This window comes from Pituophis catenifer, unplaced genomic scaffold (assembly GCF_029215685.1).
Source record: "Pituophis catenifer annectens isolate HBS135680 unplaced genomic scaffold, rPitCat1.0.hap2 SCAF_6, whole genome shotgun sequence".
Taxonomy (NCBI): domain Eukaryota; kingdom Metazoa; phylum Chordata; class Lepidosauria; order Squamata; family Colubridae; genus Pituophis; species Pituophis catenifer.
In genome coordinates, this window is record NW_027256886.1 from 100,709,879 (window position 1) to 100,729,838 (window position 19,960).

Consider the following 19,960-nt stretch of genomic DNA (forward strand, 5'->3'; position numbering starts at 1 on the left):
AACCAGTATTTCCAGTTCAGCTGTGCCGCAAGATTTGTATTTGCTAGAAAGCAGGAAATCCTGCTTTCTAGCAAATCTAAATCATGTGGCATAGCTGTTCTCCCCCTTCTACTTACCTTCTTAAGCCTCCTTTTTCAGCACTGCGTGGTAGCACCTGTGGTACGGACATGCGCATAGCGCACATTTGGCGCACACTGCGCATGTGCCCACAGCGAACCAGTAGCAGACCTCGGACGATTTCACCACTGCACATATAGACTGGGGGAAACCAGGCTTAGTGGCAGTGACTGTGAGAGGGATCTTGGAGTCCTAGTGGACAACTAGCTAAATAGGTGGTAACAGTGTGCAGCAGCAGCAGCAGCCAAAAAAGCCAATGCAATCCTAAATTGCATTAACAGAGAGATACAATAAAAATCAAGTGAGGTACTAATACCACTCTATAAAGCCTTAGTAAGACCACACCTAGAATACTGCATCCAGTTTTGGTCACCACCCTATTAAAAAGAGGTTGAGACTCTAGAAAAAGTGCAGAGAAGAACAACCAGGATGATTAGGGGACTGGAGACTCAAACGTATGAAGAACGGTTACAGGAACTGGGCATGGCTAATCTAGTGAAGAGAAGGACCAGGGGAGACATGAAAGCCGTCTTCTAATACTTGAGGGGCTGCCACAGAGAGGAGGAGGGGGTAGCCTATTTTCCAAAGGACCTGAAGGCCAGACAAGGAACAATGGATGGAAACTGACCAAGGAGAGATCCAACCTAGAAATGAGGAGGAACTTTCTGACAGTGAGAACAATCAACCCATGGGACAGAAGTTGCCTTCGGAAGTTGAGGGAACTTCATCACTGGAGGCTTTCAGGAAGAGACTGGACTGCCATTTGTCAGAAATGGTGTAGGGTCTCCTGCTTGGGCTGGGGGTTGGACTAGATGACCTACAAGATCCCTTCCAACTGTGTTAATCTAATCTTTCCTAAATGCCCAAGCTGGGACAAGCTTGACAATAAGGTAATAGCATACAACCTTAACTTTTACTTTTACATAATAATATATATTAGCCATTTCTATAATAACAAACCTATCTAAACTCAAAATCAAGCAGAACCCCAAATCAAAATTTTATTTTTTTCCCACCTCCTGCACAAAGTCCAAAAGTGGTTTCCAAGAAGAAACAAAGTTAATTATATTCTTTTCTTTAATCAAATTTATTGCAAAATTATTGCCAACTTCCGAGGCCGAAGTCATATCCTGAGAAAGGGCTCAAACTCTTACGCCACATGGGGACCCACCAATTAATATTATATATTCTGAGATATTATATATTTATTCAGACATATTGCCCACCCAACCTTTGATGATTTCTATGGAGATGACAAACCACTTTTAGGCTGAAAAGACTTTCTGGCTTGGTGGTTTCAGAGACCTTAAGAGAAAGGTAGGATTAGGATAGGAGGTGGAAAGCGAAATATTTTTAACCTCTTTTGTGGGAAGGGAGATTTGCTGAAGGTATCACTTCCTTTTTGCTTCTCAAACATGCTGACAACAGCTGTCTTGTAAATTTAATATTTGAAGAGGCCCACAAAGGGACAGACGTAGGATGATTAGAGAAAAATAATAAGAAAGCTGTCACCATTGCAAAGGATGCTGGGGAGTGTGTGTGTGTGTGTGTGTGTGTGCGTGTGTGCGTGCGTGTGTGTGTGTGTGTGTGTGTGTGTGAAAAGAGTCAAGTAGGCAGCCATAATTATGCCAATGGGACTTTGCTCCTTTTTTACATGTTTCATATGCCAATACTCTTGATCACCTCAACAAAAACAACATTTAACCAATCACAATGCATTATTTTAAAGTGTGGAAACATTACGTGCACGATTAGCCATGCTTGGGGCAGTGGTGGGGGTGGGGGTACTGAAAAGCCGAGCATCTCAATGCAATTGCCAACCATCTTGTTACCTGGCCAAGGAGAATCCAGCCAGTGTTTAATATGGAGAATTTTATTATCTTTGGACCTGGTGTAAGCTTCTTCACAGATCTTATCATACTTTGCAATTTCTTCCTGTAGAAGAGAAGGAGGGGGAGGGAGAAATCACAGACGGGAACTAGTGGTTCGATCAGAGAGTGAGTTTTTAACCAACTGTTATCCAGAATCAATCTTTGTCTCCTTTTTTGTATTTTCCCTGTTTTGGTTTCCTCTTGAAAAATGCTGCCAACCTTCTTGATGTGGCTTAAATCTTGTCCACAAGTAAATATGTTATCAATGCCAATCCACTGATTAAATATCAGTATGGGAAAGGAACCATCAAATTATTTCCGAATCTAAGCAACAAGACTAATTTGGCACATGAAGCGAAATGATATCTGCCTTGGCTGTACAGATGTAACACTAACTTCCAAATGTGGTGTATCCAAAAGATAGTAGTCATAGTCCTAGGCTCATATATAACAGAAAACTATGATTAACTGCAGTTTTCAGCAGGAGAAGAAAGACTATTTGGTTGCAAGCATTCATCTACCTGACATTCTTCGGATTTTCCAAATTTGCATGACTATCTTCCCATAAACACATATCAGAACGATGTGATGTATCAAGTGTATCAACCATGTCTCACTTATTTATGATTGATAAATCACATAGAAGGATATTCCTTGGAGGCTAGTGATAGCCGTCAAAGACCTACATTCACAGTTCTCTGTGGAAGTTCGTGAACTTTTGAAGAACGTGTGCAGATTTTAGAAGGCCCTCAACCAAGGCCATGCTGGATGATGCCTTGATTCTTTGAAGAGCATCTTAGGAAGGACTCTCCCTTCATGGTGAACCCGTGAGTGAAGGAGCCTTCAGTCCCTGAGGTTACACCATTATATTCTAAAACTTGAGTCCTTCGGGAGTAGGGCGGTATACAAATTGAAATAATAAATAAATAAATAAATAAAAACTGAAGTCCTCACTTGACCAATGAGCTCACATGATGTTTCTTCAGACCTCCACCCCCTAATATTTCATCCACTATGAGGATAAGAGAGCCCCCTCCCCCTTCCTCACCATGAACAAGGCTCTCCAGAGGAACAACAGTGTAGACAAGCAAAAACAAATAAATATAATCCCATTGTGTTTTTTATCACCATAAAAGACTTCCTGCTTTCCAAATCACAATGAGTAGGATTCAAGATCAGGCCATTATTTGGGGAAGAAGACCTCAGGCAAGAGAAATGCAATAATAATTTAAATGACACCCGGCTACTCTTCTATAACAGTCAGAATCAAGCTTTTTGAAGTAACTTCACTTAACAAGGTACCCACAATCTTTGGTGGGTCTCTCTGATCTGTTCTTGCTTCCAGTGACACTGGACCCCGTCTCTCCGAAGTCCTGAGACACACAGAATGGATGCTGGTAATCTTTGAGAAGTTACCTTTGGGTTTAAGCCCTGTTTTAGTAATGGTGTGTTGTGTGCAACCATCAAATCTTCCATCCCTTGTCCCTGATTTGCTTTTCACCTTTCTGGTTATTATTCACTCATCATGACTACTGGTCTTCGTTCTTGTTTTGCTTAACGTTGCTAAATGTTAAAATGTTACTTTATTTTTAAAGACTTAGAAGTAACAACCTGGTTTCCACCATTAGTTACATATAGAAAAATAACAATCAGTGGAAAGATGCCCCAGTTGGAGCAACGGGTTCCGGCAACGTTCCTTGTCACCAGCACCACCACCCCCATCGCCATGGTCTACCTCAAACTCTTGCAGCGTGACCACCCCGTCGGCAATCAGCTGGTCAGCATACTTTTTCAACACCGGCACCTGCTTTGAAATCTGCTTGTACATCAGTGGTTGAGTGAACATGGGCTCATCCATTTCGTTATGGCCTCGTCTTCGATAACAAACCTGCAGAGGAAGGTTGGGTTTTCATCAGGATGAAGTCCCAAAGATGCTTTTTTAAGAGGCCACTGGAATATCTTTGTTGTTTTTTTCCTGAAGATGTTTTGCTTCTCATCCAAGAAGCTTCTTTAGCTATTCAGCTTCTCCTTGGATGAGAATCAAAACATCTTCAAGGAAAAAACCATCCAGTTGCCTCTTGAAAAAACACCTTTAGGATAAACATGACCAGGATGACCGAGAATCTCCATAGACATCAGGATGAAGTTGTACCGTATTCACTCTCTAAACAGAGCAAAGAAATTATTCCTTTCTTTTCTGATGTCTTTTTGCCATTTTCCATATAAAATGGTGTTCAAACTTACTAAACTATGAATTGTTGATATGTATATATTTATTGCAATATTGCAGTAATTGCAATATTGAACTGCAAGGCGATCCAACCGGTCAGTCCTAGAGGAGATCAACCCTGACTGCTCTTTAGAAGGCCAGATCCTGAAGATGAAACTCAAATACTTTGGCCACCTAATGAGAAGGAAGGACTCACTGGAGAAGAGCCTAATGCTTGGAACGATGGAGGGCAAAAGAAGAAGGGGACGGCAGAGAATGAGGTGGCTGGATGGAGTCACTGAAGCAGTCAGCTTGAGCTTAAATGGACTCCAGAGGATGGTAGAGGACAGGAAGGCCTGGAGGAACGTTGTCCATGGGGTCGCGATGGGTCGGACATGACTTTGCAACTAACAACAACAACAACATATATTTTGTTGGTGGGAGGCTCCAGCTGGTCCAGAACGCGGCCGCGCGGGGGATTATGGGGGCGACGAGGCGCTCCCATGTGACACCTCTCCTGTGCGAGCTGCACTGGCTCCCGGTGGTCTTCCGGGTGCGCTTCAAGGTGTTGGTGACCACCTTTAAAGCGCTCCATGGCTTAGGGCCGGGGTACTTACGAGACCGCCTTCTGCCACCAATAGCCTCCCACCGGCCAGTACGCTCACACAGAGTAGGCCTCCTCAGGGTGCTGTCCGCCAGACAATGTCGGCTGGCGACCCCCAGGGGGAGAGCCTTCTCTGTGGTGGCGCCCACCCTCTGGAACAACCTCCCCCCAGAGTTACGTACAATAACAGACCTCCGGATTTTTCGTCGGGCCCTGAAAACCCATTTATTTCAACCAGCTGGGCTGGCTTGAGTCAAATTTTAAATTGATTTTAAATTGGAACAGTTTTAATTATGGCCAAGATATTTAATTATTTTAATCAGTTTTTTAGATTTTATATGTTTTGTATGTATGTCTTGTTTTTACTTTGGCTGTTCACCGCCCTGAGTCCTATATTGGAGAAGGGCGGTATAGAAATTTAAACAAATAAATAAATAAATAAATAAATTTATTTATTTGTTAAATTTATTTGCTGCCTATCTCACTGTAGGACTACCAGCCAGTATCAGAGGCTAAAGAAAAGTCATAAAAAGGAAGAAAAATGAAAGGTGTGTAAACAGAACAGAAGTAAAATAATAGAACAATAAACTAAATAATGACCCGTCAAGAATAAATACATCAGTGTGATAATCATAAAGATGGATGGGTGGGTGAAGAGCAGAGAGCAAGTGGGGGGATAGGTGGATGCCATCAATCTAGCAATCACTTCCGGCATTGCATGTTCTTTGTTGCTATCCACTCAATCGCAAGTTTTTAAAAAAGCAAAATATGAACTATTGGCAAGCATAAGCGGTATATTTTTAAAGAGAATAATTTCTTTGGTTTCCTGCAGAGTGAAGCATCTAATCACAGCAACCTGAGATCCTATTTTTCATTGACTTCTACATACATTTAAGAGAACCGTTCAGCTTATTCACACTGTCTCACATTCAGGACTCTCTGGAGAACTTAAGGACCACAATTTGAAAAGTACAGGCATTCCCTTCAGAGTCTAGGGGTCTAAAGGCAAGATTGTACTGATTGTACTGATGGTCTCTTCTCACAACAGCTTTGCTCCTGAGAAATTCCCAGAAGACATTTTGCAGCAGCACCAGCAGAAAACTCACTGAGAGGAAGGGGCTGCTTTAAAAAGCTCTCCTGTACGCATGGGAAGGAAGATTTTATGCACGCATTGAGATACCCGTTTGAGTAAAGAATAGGAGCCCTCACCAGATCTATAACCACGTCTTTGTTAAAAGTGTTTCTCCACTCGGCAGCCACACTGCATACATACATCACTGCTTCTGGATCATCAGCGTTCACATGGAAGATGGGTGCATTGACTACCCGGGCCACATCTGTCGGATATGGAGAGGACCGAGCCATTCGTGGGTCCGTAGTAAAACCAATCTTAAAACGCGAGATAAACTGGTTAACCAAGTAAATGCAGTGCTCCTTTTCTTTCACTTCTCTGTAACGGAAAGTCATTCAAGTGGACTCATTGGTGCTCTTTGAGCTGGGCTGTTTTGCCTGCAGACATTTCATTGCCAAGTTAGGTAATAATTAAAAAAAAAAAAAACCCACTGATGATGTTACCTAGCTGGCTCATGAAATGTCTACAAGAAAACCCCCGGGCTCAAAGAACCCCGAGGACTCCACAGTATAAACCTGAATTACAAAGATTGTCTTCTATTGGAGTCATTAAAGTGTCTGATATTTATATCAATAATTATTAACAATTACTAATAATTAATTTTCTAACAACAATAATCATATGTTTACTGTATCAATAATCACTTAATCATGCAAAACTTTATAAACTTCTTAATTTATGTATTCCACCATTTATCTTAATAACTTGATTGCTTTCAATTAGACATTTATTTCATCTCTCACAATTATGTTTGGTTCTTAATGTTTTTATATTCCAAAGGCTGAAAGTCTCATCTGTCTGTCTGTCATTATTATTATTATTATTATTATTATTATTATTATTATTATTATTATTATTATTATTTTTATTCATTAAATATGAAACTCAGTCAACTGAACATTTAAAAATGCATCACAAATACCATTGACTGGGGCTAATGGTTGATAGGGGTTGCTGCCAGCATCCTGGGTATCAACCAAATACCTTCTTTCTTTTTTTTAAACAAGTTTTATTGGGTTTTTTCTTTTCTCCTCTCCCACCTTCACCCACATCTTTCTTTCTTTTTTTTTTTTTTTTTGAACAGTGTTGGTCATTTCTTATCTTATACAATTAGTCAAATTCAAATACATTTTACTCAATTACAATTTTTTTCAATATCGTCTTCCCCCTTTCCTTTTTTTTTGAATATATCACAGTATTTCTATACTTGCATATATAAACACCTTCTTCATTTATCCCTAAATTCTAACTTTGCTAGTTGTACATATTTGTCCTCTTTTATTCTTTAACAATTCATTCTTTTTCCTAATATATTTATATTTGTTTGTTCAGAGCTGCCTTTCTTCCACTTCATCTTTTTCTTTTTTATTATACAGCAATCTTTCTCCTCAAACCTAACCTCTCCCTCTTCTCCTTCCAACTTTTTTCCCCCACCTTCTTCTTCTCTTCTCTACTTCTCCTTCCCTTCTCCTCCTCTCTTCTCCCGTCTTACCTTCTCTCCTACTCTGCTTTCCCTTCCCTTCCTTCCTCCTTACTCTTCCATCCCTCTCTCTCCTTCCTACTCCCCTCCAATTCCTTCATCTCTCTCTATTGCATTCATTGTATCATTATATTCATTTTCAATTTAATGTTTTCCATTCTGGAGTTCAGGCAGCCCCGATCCCTTATCTTTTTAATTATTAACAATATATTTCATCTTATTCTTTTTTTTCCTTTAAGTCTTTACTCAAACACTTTTCTACTCTCTTGTCTTTTTTACTTTTACCAATATATTTTTTTCTACTTTACTTCTTGCAAGTATAACATTTAAATCATTTTTATCATTTCAATTTCATTCAATTTTACATTCAATTTCAATCATTAAATATATTTCTCAAAACATTTTAACAATTATTCAAATATATATTTGAATAATAACACTTATTCAAATATATATTTATAAAGCGCATCTTAATCCTTTCTCATTTTACCCAATCCGATTAGTTCTTAAAATATTCTTAATTTGTCTTTTTTTCTCTTTTTAACTATGTTTCAATTATATGGTTTGGAATATTCCAAATATTACATTTCCCTCAACTGATTTATTCATATTGTTAAAACTTATCATTCTGTAAACCTCCAATATCCTTGAGCATGTGACATTTATTAGTTTTCCCTTTGTTTCTACTTTTCTTTTCCCTTTTCATATCTTTTCATTATTAATATTTTGTATCTTAAAATTGTGAAATGTTTGCCCTTTATTTCCCATTATTTTCCATCTCTTTTCCCTCTTTCTTATATTTCCACTGTAAATCCCAGTGTAATCATTTATATTTTTAATATTTTTCCTTCTCCTCCACCCTCTTTTCCTTCTTTGCCTTTGGTTTTCCCTTTTTCTTCCTTTCTTTTGTATTTTAAAGTTCTGCACTCTCCTATTTTGCCCTATATTTCCCATTGTTTCTCCTTTTTCTTTCCTTTTTTGTTTTCTTTTTCTTTTCCTTTTCATTGTTAATCCTAGTATGCTTATTTTGTATTTTAAAATCATAAAATCTTTTATTTTGTCCTTTATTTCTTATTATTTTCCATCTCTTTTCCCTCTTTCTTATCCTTCCACTGTTAATCTCAGTGTAATCATTTAAGTTTTTTGTATTTTCCCTGTTCCACCCTCTTCTTTGTTTCTTTTCTTTTTGTCCATATTTCATATTACTATTATTTACTTTTCCATAGTCAGTCTCTTTGTCTTCTTCATTATCCATCTATCTTTCTTGTTTCTCTTTAGTCATTTCTTTTTCATCTTCAGCGCATTCTAGTTCTGTCTTTGCCTCCTCAGATTTCGATTTTCCATGCAAATTTATAATCATTTCTTTTATTTCCAAACACATCGTCTTTATCAGTTCATTAAGTTCCTGTTCCATTTTATTCTTTCTGGATTGAGTTATTCCAGTTTTAAATCACATTAAGGTCCTTCTTTTATAATCATCAAAGTCTGTCCTCTTGTAGGCAAAACTTATCCTCCTTAGTTCTCGCCAGTTATCTTTTTTTAAAAGTTCAAGGTTTTAAAAGTAAAATAATTCCATATCATGCTCTTCCTTCTCCTGCAGATGTCTCTCTATAATCCACAGTTCCACTCATCTAATTAACAAATTGCCATTTTATTTGTAATCCACATCCATGGAGAAAAAATCCATTTTCACATCTTCTTTCACTTTTATATATCATCAATAAGTTTATAATCCGATTGTCAGCCTCTGCCTTTACAGCTTTGGCTGCCATAGTAACGGGAGTGAGGAGAGCTAGGTAGCATGGGGGGGGAGCGTGCTGGAGGAATCTGGAGAAATCGAAACCGATAGTTAAGCTACCGGACTGTATCTTTGAAGCTGCCATCGGGCCAATGGTCGTGGCATTCCTGATTGATGATGCTGCCAGACGTGTGCTTCCACCTGACCCCTGGGAGACCTTTGGATTGGATGATTTACGGTGGACAGTGGGAGGGGATGCTTTCTATATGCAATTTTCGCGCTTATTGCCTTACATTCTGCTTTCCTTTGGTTGCGTTCACTTCATCTTCTAGTAAAAGTACCTTTCTCTATAAACAATGGAGTTTGGGTCATTCTTTCCTGGACTTTGATGGAAGCACACCTGACATTACGCAGAATCTCATCTCCAGCCATCCCGGATAAACACCAAGGGGGCTGAACCCAAAATATGTCTGACCAAGAGAGTGAAGGAGACCAGATGGGAGCTTCTGGCTCTACTATAATTTCACTTCAAGCGGAGAAGGAAGCTGCAGAATGGATGGAAAAAATTTGGCTGAGAGAGGAGCCAGAGGAAGCTAGATGGTCGAGGAGAGTAGGAAGGTTGCCGGACCTGGGGAGGACCCCCCAAGGAGTAACCAGCTCCAAACCTCGTAAGGGAGAGGCGGTGTGGCTGCAAGAGCAAAAGGAGAGCCGCATGATTGCTCAGGCGATGCAACTCCTCCGCGATGCCGAGGAAAGCCGGAAAAGCCGTGAGTTTTATGTATTCCCTGTGGGGAAGGGAGGAGACTACCCCCTGGATCCAGAAGAGACAGCCTGTGGGGGAGAGGAAGAAGAAACTGGGGAAGAAACATCTCAGGCTTCTGGAGCTCAAGCGAGGCATGCAGCAGCCCAGGGACCCCCAGCCTTGCAGGCCCCACCCCGCAGATGCAAAAAGCCAAAAATTCCCCCCCTAACTGGAAAATATGATGGGAACCCGAAGATCTTGGGGCTTTTCTTGACCTAAGTGTGGAACCACATGCAGGACTGGGGGGAGGATTACTTATCAGATGCGGCACGAGTGAGATGCGTCACGAATGTCTTAGAGGGAGTAGCAGCTGAATGGATGGTGGGCCTCCACAATAATAACCCTCCCTTGCTGAGGAATTACAACCTGTGGTGTAAGCCCCTGATGGGGGCTCTTAGAGGCAGTTTGAAGACCACCTAGCTGAGCGGAAAGCAAGACTCAGGATGAAGGGTATCCAGCAGGGCCGGAGATCGGTGGCAGAATACACCCAAGAATTTCGCAAACTGGCGCCCTACATGACAGGGTGGTCAGAAGCGGACCTACTGGAGAGTTTCAAGGACGGACTAAATGAAGACATATACAAAGACTGTAGAACAACGGGGGGTCCCTGAAGACTTGCAGAGTTGGTACGTAGTAGCTGAGGATGTGGAGATCGAGCTGGCCCGAAGATGACTCCGAGGGGGCCGTGCAGGGGACCCGTCATCCTCCTTCTACCGCAAAGGAGCACCAAAGATGGGCGCGGGGAGAGCAGAATTCAAACCCAAATCAAAGCCCCTCACGTGCTTCAAATGTGGAAAGGAAGGCCATCAGGCCGCTGAATGTTTCTCCAAGCCAGTGCCAAAATCTACCAGCTCGGGACCAAAGAAGGCTGACAAAACACCTGCAAAAGCTTGCAAAACCGCCCTGAAAGGAGAAGTCGTTGAGTTCGCTCCCCGAAACCAGGGTGAGTTGGGAACTCCAACCACCGTGGACGACAGCGGGACGGACTCCAACTCCAATGATCTGGTGAGTCACACTGAGGGCCCCATGCTCATCCCCATAGAAATAAGGGTGCCGTCCACAGGGGCACATGCGCAGATGTTAACCCTATTAGATTCTGGGTGCAGCAGGTACATAATCAGCCCGGAAGTGGTGGAGAAAATGGGCCTGAGGCTAAAAACGTTAAAAAGGCCCATTGCGTTCTGTCAGTTGGATGGATCAATTGCAGGAAGGGCCCCAGCCAGCTTTGTGACTGAACCCATTGAAATGCAATTGGGAGAATCACGAAGAGACCCTCAGTTTTATTGTGGCCCCTGGCATGAAACAACCTCTAATACTTGGACTGCCCTGGCTCCATAGATGTAACCCACGTGTTAACTGGAAGACGGGTTTTGCGCATTCACACTGAAAAACCGAGACTATCCAAGTTCCAGATTTACATTTCCATTTGTCAATCACTTTTAATTCTTTATTCGGGTTTTTCTATGGCGCACTTGTCATTCTCATTTTCTCTTTCCATCTGCCATCTCCCCCCACCGCTATTTAGCCACAATTTCCATGCCGGGGTAATTTTAATAATTGTTTAGTAGTTGAAAATATTTAAAATTTTCTTTTTATTGTCTGTGGGTTAGCCGATCACTCACCCAACACCAGGACTCTGTCCAAATCTTCCCTCCTGCACATCACTTGCTCCAGAGGCTCCAGCTTCATGGCAATTCACTCTGATCGCTGCCCATCCCCCCCATCACCAGCTCGGGGAGAGTTTCTCGGGCTATCCAAGGGACTTGCCTGTTCCTCTTTAGACACTGAGTTGCCTCTCTTTCTTCACTATCCCTACAGGACAGCTTCAGTCCAAAGACTCACCAGTGACGGTTCATCTGGCTGGATTTTGCCGAGTTCGTTGGAGCCCGACATTTTTCCCAGCCAGTACCGCCGCGCTGCTTCCAGATTCTCCAATCAAGTACCTTCTTAAGATGTTCGATGTTCCAAGTAGCGCAGTTTTTTGCAGTTCCGCTGGTGTTATTGTAGGAAGCTGCAATTTCTTAATATGTTTTGTAAAATTCTTGGACATGGTACCAAGTGCCCCGATGACAATGGGTATCACTGTTACATGTTTCATCCATAGCCATGTAGTTTTGATGGCCAGGTTGCAATATTTCATGATTTTTTCCAGTTCTTTTTCTTCGACTCTGGTGTCTCCTGGTACTGCAATCTCAATAAATTGCACGTTTCAGTTTCCAACAACTGTGATATCTGGCGTGTTGTGTTCCAAGTGACAATCCATCTGTATTCGAAAGTCCCACAAGATCTTCACCTTCTCCTTTTCTATAACTTTTTCCAGTTTATGTTCCCATGACTTTTTGGATACAGGAAAGTCGTATTTTTTACATAATGACCAGTGGACTAATTTAGAACTCAGTCGTGTCTTCCTTTGTAATCAGTTTGTGCAATTTTGCTGCATTCACATATTAAATGTGAAACAGTTTCAACTTTGTTGTTGCAAAGACGACAGTTTGGATTGTTGGTGGATTTTTGTATCTTTGCTTTCATGGCATCAGTTTGTAGTGCTTGTTCTTGAGCAGCCAGTATTAAACCTTCCGTTTCTTTCTTGATGGTTCCCATTTTAAGCCATGCCCATGTGAAGTTGTCATCACATTTTCCTTCAATGTTTTTCAAGTGCTGTCCATGCAAAGCTTTGGTTTTCCATCTATTTAATCTGTCATCCAGCTGTTTTTCCTTATATTTTGTCTTTGTTTCTGTTGTTTTTATAATATTCTCCGTTTTCACAGCCTGCAGCAATTTTTCTGTACTTTGGTTCACATAATCATTCAAACTTCATTTTTCTTCTTCTACAGTTTGATGGATTTGCAATAGTCCTCTGCCCCTAATAATAATTAATAATAATATTTATTATTATTAATAAATAATCTTTAGTGAGATTCACAGTCTTTGAGGCTGGTTAATAGCTCAGCAGCTCGAGTCCTAACCAAGGGCCTAGGAACTGTTAAGGTATCATCGGAGGATGTAAGCTGTTCTGAGTAAGGTGGTTTTTTGTAGAGTAAAAATGTTCAAGTCCGGTAAATTTAGAATTTCTAAATAGTGGGGTAGCCGCTCCAAGGGCTCCAATTACAATCGGGACAACACACGATTTCTTTTTCCACAGTCGCTCAACTTCAATTTGCAAATCCCGGTACTTTGTGATTTTTTCTTGCTGCTTATCTTCAATCCGTGCATCACCAGATATTGCAATGTCAATGAACCATACTTTTTTCTTTTCAACTATTGTTATGTCAGGTGTGTTATGGACCAAGTGCCTGTCAGTCTGAATCCTAAAGTCCCACAAGATCTTGAGTTTCTCATTCTCTAAAACTTTCTCAACCTGATGTTCCCAGTGGTTTTTGCTGTACTCAAATCCAAACTTCTGGCACAATTTCCAGTGAATGATCTTAGCAACACGGTCATGGCGTTGTAGGTAGTCAGTTTGTGAAATTTTGCTGCACCCACTGATCAGGTGGTCGACTGTCTCATCTTTCTCATTGCAGAGGCGGCATTTGCTGTTGGTGGTAACATGTTGAATTTTTGCCTTCATGCAGTTTGTGGCTAGGGCTTGTTCTTGAGCTGCCAAAATAAAGCTTTCTGTTTCTTTTTTCAGTACTCCTGATCTTAACCAGTTCCAAGTTAGATTCTGGTCAGCTTTGCCTTCAATACTTTTCAAGTATTGGCCATGCAGAGCTTTGTGTTTCCAATTTTCAGCTCGCTGCTCAGTTACTTCTTTCTTATATTCTGCTTTTGTTTTAGTTGTCTTTAAAAGGCCTCCTTTATTTACTTCCTTAATCATTGGTTCTTCACTTTTCTGGATGTAATCATTCAAGCTGCATTTTTCTTCTTCCACAGTCTGCTTTACTTGTAGGAGTCCTCGACCACCCTCTGCTCTTGGTAAATATAATCGGTCAACATCACTTTTAGGGTGCAAGGCATGATTCATTGTCATAAGCTTCCTTGTTTTTCTGTCCAAATTGTCTAACTCCATCTGGGTCCAGTCAATTATTCCTGCAGAGTATCTAATCACAGGTATAGCCCAGGTATTTATGGCTTTTATGATGTTTCCTCCACTCAATTTGGACATTAATATCTTACGAATTCGCCGAATGTACTTGGCTGAAGTTAATTCCTTGACTTTATTATGCATTAAATCAGAGGCTTCTAAAATCCCCAAGTACTTGTAGCCTTCTTCTGATTTTACTGCCTTTATCATTTCTTCATTCTCTAGTTCTATTCCATCCTCTTCTATGATCTTGCCTGCTTTGGTTGCTATTGTTGCACATTTGTCAATTCCAAACTGCATACCAATGTCTTGGCTGAATTCTTTTGTGTTTTCAATTAATAAATTCAGTTCAGGTTTTGTTTTACCAAACAGCTTCAAATCATCCGTGTATATCAAGTGCGAGATTTTCAGTCCTTTCTTTGCAAGTTCGTATCCACAGTTCATCTTCTTCAAAATGATTGTCAGTGGTAGCATTGAGAGTATAAAAAGTAGGGGTGAAAGGGAATCGCCCTGGAAAATGCCTCGTTTAATTTCAACTTCACCCAGTTCTTCTTCATTAGCCATAAGTTTTGTTTTCCAGAGGTTCATTGAAGATTCCATGAATTTTTGTATGTTGCTGCTGATGCCTAATATTTCCAGGCATTTCTTGATCCAGCTATGGGGAACTGAATCAAACGCTTTCTTATAGTCTATCCAAGCCATGAACAGGTTGGTTCATCTTTTCTTTGAGTTCTTTAGGATTAGCTTGTCGATCAGCAATTGATCCTTTGTTCCTCTTGAGTTTTTGCAGCATCCTTTCTGTTCTACAGGAAGCAAGTTATTTCTTTCCAGGTATCCATAGATGATGATGATGATGATGATGATGATGATGATTTTTTCCTTAACTCTGCGCAATCTTCTCCCAGTCTTTCATCATTCTCTGTCCAGTCCCTTTTTTCTTTTCTGTCCTTTATCCTCCACTTCAATTCTCTTCAATTGTAAAGTTTATTGTCAATCTCCAAAAATGTCCAAAATATCCAATTTCAACAGCCTTAATTAGAAATCCCCAATCTTATTGTTTTCCAGTTCTATTCCATCTACACCGCCATTAAATCCACCATGTCTCAAATCACCACTCAAGTTCCGCCTTTAATAAAGTCTTTTTCATTCTTTAAATCCTTCCGTAAATTTCACAGTCCTAATAACATGAACAATAATGGAATAAATATATTAAACTTATAATCACTACCGCTCAATCCTCAAGATATATCCAGCTGGAGTTTTCTTTCCTCTTTTCACCTAATATCTCACCTTTTGCGCAGTCACTGCTTGTCAAATTGTTTCTTCCACTCCTCTTCCTTCTAATCACCGTGTTTATTTGGCAGTATTTCTGCCTCAAGCTTTGGAGTCTCGGTATCTCTGCTCCCCCGTTCAACAATATAATTGTACCTCCTTTTTGGGATCTTCTCTCCTACCAATTGCGATTCTGTTGGTTTTGATCTTCGCTTCCTACTCCTTGGCTGTCAGCACTTCGGGCTGCTTTCTTCCCCGCCAGAATTAGGTTTCTCCTGAACCTTCGGAGGGATTGCTTCCCCCCCCCCCCAAGGTCCTCAAAGATTCCTCTTTTTTCTATCAATCTCTCTGGGATTGATAGTGCCTATTTAGGCTTCCTGGCTGGGAAAAGTTAAGTTTCAAGAACGGAGCCCAGTTCCCTCGCCCCACTCACGCTGACATCACCGCCATCATTCTTTTCTTCTTCAATTTAACAACATTTTCAGTAGCAGAAGAGACAGAGAAAATAAAATCTACACAGTCCACGTCAATTCAAGATTGAACAAGCATGAGTTTGCTTTAAATTCAGAGTTAACCTGCATATGCAAACCAATATTATTTTGTCTGGTAACACTTTAAGAGAGAGGGGGGAGGGGGAGGAGAGAGACAGACAGACAGATAGACAGGAATCTCCAATTTAATATCCTCCAAATGTGTTGGGGCTACAACTCTGGTTAACTGGATCTGCTAAGAGCTGTAATTCTTAACCAATATTTTTCTGCCATAGAAAAATTCAATTCCATGCGGGACCAAATGTCACATAGGATCTGTTATCTATTACAGTAGCTTCAAAAAGAGCTGTTGAAAGATGCTAATGCAACTCAAATTCTTAAGGACAGTCTCTGCTTTGTACCTGGTTGTTGACCACAACATGAATAGTTCCATTTGTGGTGTATGGTGGAAGATCACTCAGATGGAAAGTTTCATAAACCACTCCTTGACCAGCAAAGGCCGCATCTCCATGTAGAAGTATAGACATAACCTAAGTTGTAATGGGTTTAAAAATAATACATGTAGTGACCAACCAACGATCTTACAAACAAGCATTTCTGTTTTTGGATGGAATTCACAAAGATTATTATGAAGGTGATGCAAGTGCATTGGAAGAGGAGCTGTGAATGTGAAGCAGTTGCATGAACCATGTGGGTGTTTCTTTAAGGATTTGTGCAATGCTTTAAGAGCTGCACCCTGGAGCCACTTCATGCCTTAAGCAAAGAGCAGTTCTCAAAATTACCAGGTGGGTCTGGAAAGGTACGGTTGCTGTAATGATTTTGAAAAGAAGATCTTTGCATTTCCACAGATCCTGAAGCACTTCTTCTGGAGATACAGAGACCTACTGGTTATGGCCTTTAGTGCCCTCAATGTCTTGGGGCCAAATTCCCTAAAAGAGCTTCTGGAGCTCACAAATGAATTCTCCAGCTTCTCTCCTGGTTGGAACGGGACAAATCACCGTGGCTGACTAGCCCTGGCTGTCTCACAGTGGCTGACTCACCCTGGCCAACTCACGGTGGGACCACTTGCCGTGGAACAATTCAACATAGGATAACTCAAGAGAGGGACAAGTAGAGAACTGCAGCTCACCCCAGCCTGGAGGACTTCCAAAGTTGAGAAGGTTCAAACCTAAAGCAAGACAAGGCCCACTGCAATTCACTTGTCCCTCTCTTGAGTTATCCTGCGTAGAATTGTCCCACAGTGAATTTTCCCACAGGGAGTTGGCCGTGGCAAGTTGTCCGAGACCCCTCTAGGTTGCACAATGATGACATGACATGCCAGGCATAATTTGTTCAGCTTGTACTGAACATCCATGGTGATTTCCCACTTACCTTCTATAAATTCAACTTGAGCCAGAATGAGCTTTGAAAATGGAACCTGTATGACAGTCAACCGAAGCTATTAAGACAATGTTACCTTTCTTCCTTCGGTATCCCCTCGGTAAAACTGTTCAGCTTTAGTTTTGCCTTGGACAACAGGATCTACCGCTTCCAAATGAGATGGGTTGGCCACAAGGGACAGGGTGATCTTTTTGTTCGTTACTCGGTTGATTCGCTCGTGATACATTCCCAAATGATATTTTACATCTCCAGATCCCTTAGGCAATCAGAAATTAGGAATGTTAATCTAAGCATATGCTCCCAGGATGGATTGGCAGAATGTTAAGCAATGATTTCTTTACGTAAACTCTGACTTATTTGTATGTCTTTATCGAATCAGCAAAATACAATATACCAAGAGTTTATGAAGATTCTCAGTCATCCAGGTCATGGTTGTCTCAAAAGTGCTTTTTTTCAAGAGACAACTGGACTTTCAGGTTTTTCTTTGAAGACGTCTCGCTTCTCATCCAAGACGTTTCTTCAGAGAAGGGGGGGGGATGGTGAGGTTACAGAAAGCTGCTCCTTAAAGAAACATTGCTTAATTCTTAGCAGTTGGTCTCGTGAGTATGAAATCCAAAGAGAATCGCAGAGAATAATAAAACATTAAAAAACCATTATAGAGCAAGAAGAAGCAGCTTCTTGGATGAGAAGCAAAGCATTGTCAAAGAAAAAACAACAACAGAAAAGTCCAGTTGCCTCCTGAAAAAGCCCCATGAAGGGACAACCATGACCTGGATGACTGAGAATCTTCACAGACAGCTACATCCTGATAGGCCAAGTGTGGAATCCTTGCTTTTTAAAATATATATATTTAATATACAATGTAAATAATTATTGTTCAGTGATATGGCAGAGCATCCAAATTAATTAAACAAATGGTCACTCTAGCTTTTATGGAAAGTTGATCAAGTTGCCAAAACCCAAAATACCCACACAACAGTGTGATCAAGACAACCAGTAGTAGCCGACAATATTTGGAAAAGTTCCCACCTCATCAGCTGCTTCAAGCTTTGGGTCGAATTGACAAAATATTTGTTCAAGTTCTTTTCGAATAACATTTGCCAACACATTCAGTCTTCCTCTGGGAGGAAAAAAAAGCATCCAAAATGAAAGCAAGGCACGCTTTGAAATAGTATCAAAAGTTAAATATTTAGGAGTTCAAGTTGCAGATTCAAATATAAAATTATTTCAAAATAATTATGAGGTGTTGTGGCGAGAGGTACAAAAGGATATGGAGACTTGGAAAAAACTGCAGCTGTCTTTACTCGGAAGAATAGCAGCAGTTAAGATGAACGTTTTGCCTAGATTTCTTTTTTTGTTTCAAATGATTCCGGTGCTTAAAAGTGATAAACAACTGAGAGAATGGCAAAATGGATTGAATAAGTTTGTTTGGAATGAGAAAAAGCCGAGAGTTAAACTGAAAATTATGCAAGATGTTCCAAAAAGGGGAGGCCTTAACCTCCAAACCTACAATTGTATTATGAAGCAGCAACTTTGACGCAAGCAAGTGACTGGTTCGGAAGGATAAAGACTGGAATATTGAATATAGAAAGTCATGATCTTGAATTTGGTTGGCATGCATATTTATTTTATGAGAATAAAGTGGATAAAGTATTCAAAAGCCACATACTTAGGAACTCTTTGATGAGAGTTTGGAAGAAGCACCGATTCAAATGGGATTACAAAATACCGTTATGGCTGGATCTTGGTCATATCATGTGGAATACAAATATAATGTCACTCGGGGGGGTTTTATACAAAGAAGTTCTTTTTATGGATGGGGGCAGATGGCAATTAAAGACATTAGAAATACTGTTGGAAGAAGGGATTAACTTAACTTGGCTACAGTATAATCAACTTCAACTGAGATGGAAAGAAGATCAAAAAACTGGTATAATGATGGATGAAGAAGAATTGGTTCAGACATATAAAGGAGAAAGGTCCAATGCATATTAAGAGGGTTTATAATGTTTTGCTAGAAAGGGATTCGGAAAATGAATTGGTTAAAGATTGTATGATAAAGTGGGCACAAAATTTTGCAGAACCAGTGATGTTGGAAACATGGGAAAAAATATGGGTCCAGAATGTTAAATTTACACAATCGCAGAATCTGAGGGAAAATTTTTACAAAATGTTTTATAGGTGGCATTTAGATCCTAATAAATTATCGTGTATGTATCCTAATGTTCAAACCAAAATGCTGGAGATGTGATTGTTTAGACGCCACATATTATCATATGTGGTGGACTTGTAAGAAAGTGAAGGCTTTTTGGATAAAAATTTGGTGGGTTATGCAAAATGTTTTGAAGAAAAAACTTCAGTTCTCTCCACAACTGTTTTTATTGGGTATAGCTAAGGGTTTTACATTGGGTGAAACAAAGCTGATATTGTATATGGTGACAGCAGCGAAATTACTGATAGGTTAATATTGGAAAAATGATGCTTTGCCCATTATTGAAGAATGGACTTTGACGATGGCCAGTTTTGCAGAGATGGCGAAGATTTCAGCATATTTAAAAGACCGAACTCAAGAGACTTATGTATGGGAGTGGAAGAAGTGGATAGATTATGTGCAGAATAAATATCAAACTAGGAAATATCAGATAGCTTTTAGCTGAATGAATGTATTATGTAGGGATAGATTAATTGAGTTTTATGAAGGTATAAATGGTATATAGGGGGTGGAGGGGTTTAAGTTTCATAAAATGTATTTTTGATTAGGATTTTATTTTGTGGAAGTCCTGGGGGGAAAAGGGGAGGGTTTGGGGGGGGGGGGTTGGGGGGGGGAAACTGGGGAGAAA

General features: G+C 40.3%; 1 protein-coding gene across 2 annotated transcripts in view; it reads right to left on the reverse strand.

Moving 5' to 3' along the window:
- Nucleotides 1–19,960, reverse strand: part of OGDHL (oxoglutarate dehydrogenase L) — a 77,839-nt gene that overhangs the window by 35,503 nt on the left and 22,376 nt on the right. The window contains exons 7-12 of one of the 2 annotated variants that reach the window (XM_070944840.1): nt 18,150–18,240; nt 17,197–17,376; nt 16,142–16,270; nt 6,011–6,190; nt 3,724–3,876; nt 1,950–2,052 (exon numbers count right to left, since the gene is read on the reverse strand). In XM_070944840.1, coding sequence (XP_070800941.1) covers nt 1,950–2,052; nt 3,724–3,876; nt 6,011–6,190; nt 16,142–16,270; nt 17,197–17,376; nt 18,150–18,240 — 836 coding nt within the window. The remainder of the gene's footprint in view (nt 1–1,949; nt 2,053–3,723; nt 3,877–6,010; nt 6,191–16,141; nt 16,271–17,196; nt 17,377–18,149; nt 18,241–19,960) is intronic. The other variant, XM_070944841.1, reaches the window with a different exon arrangement.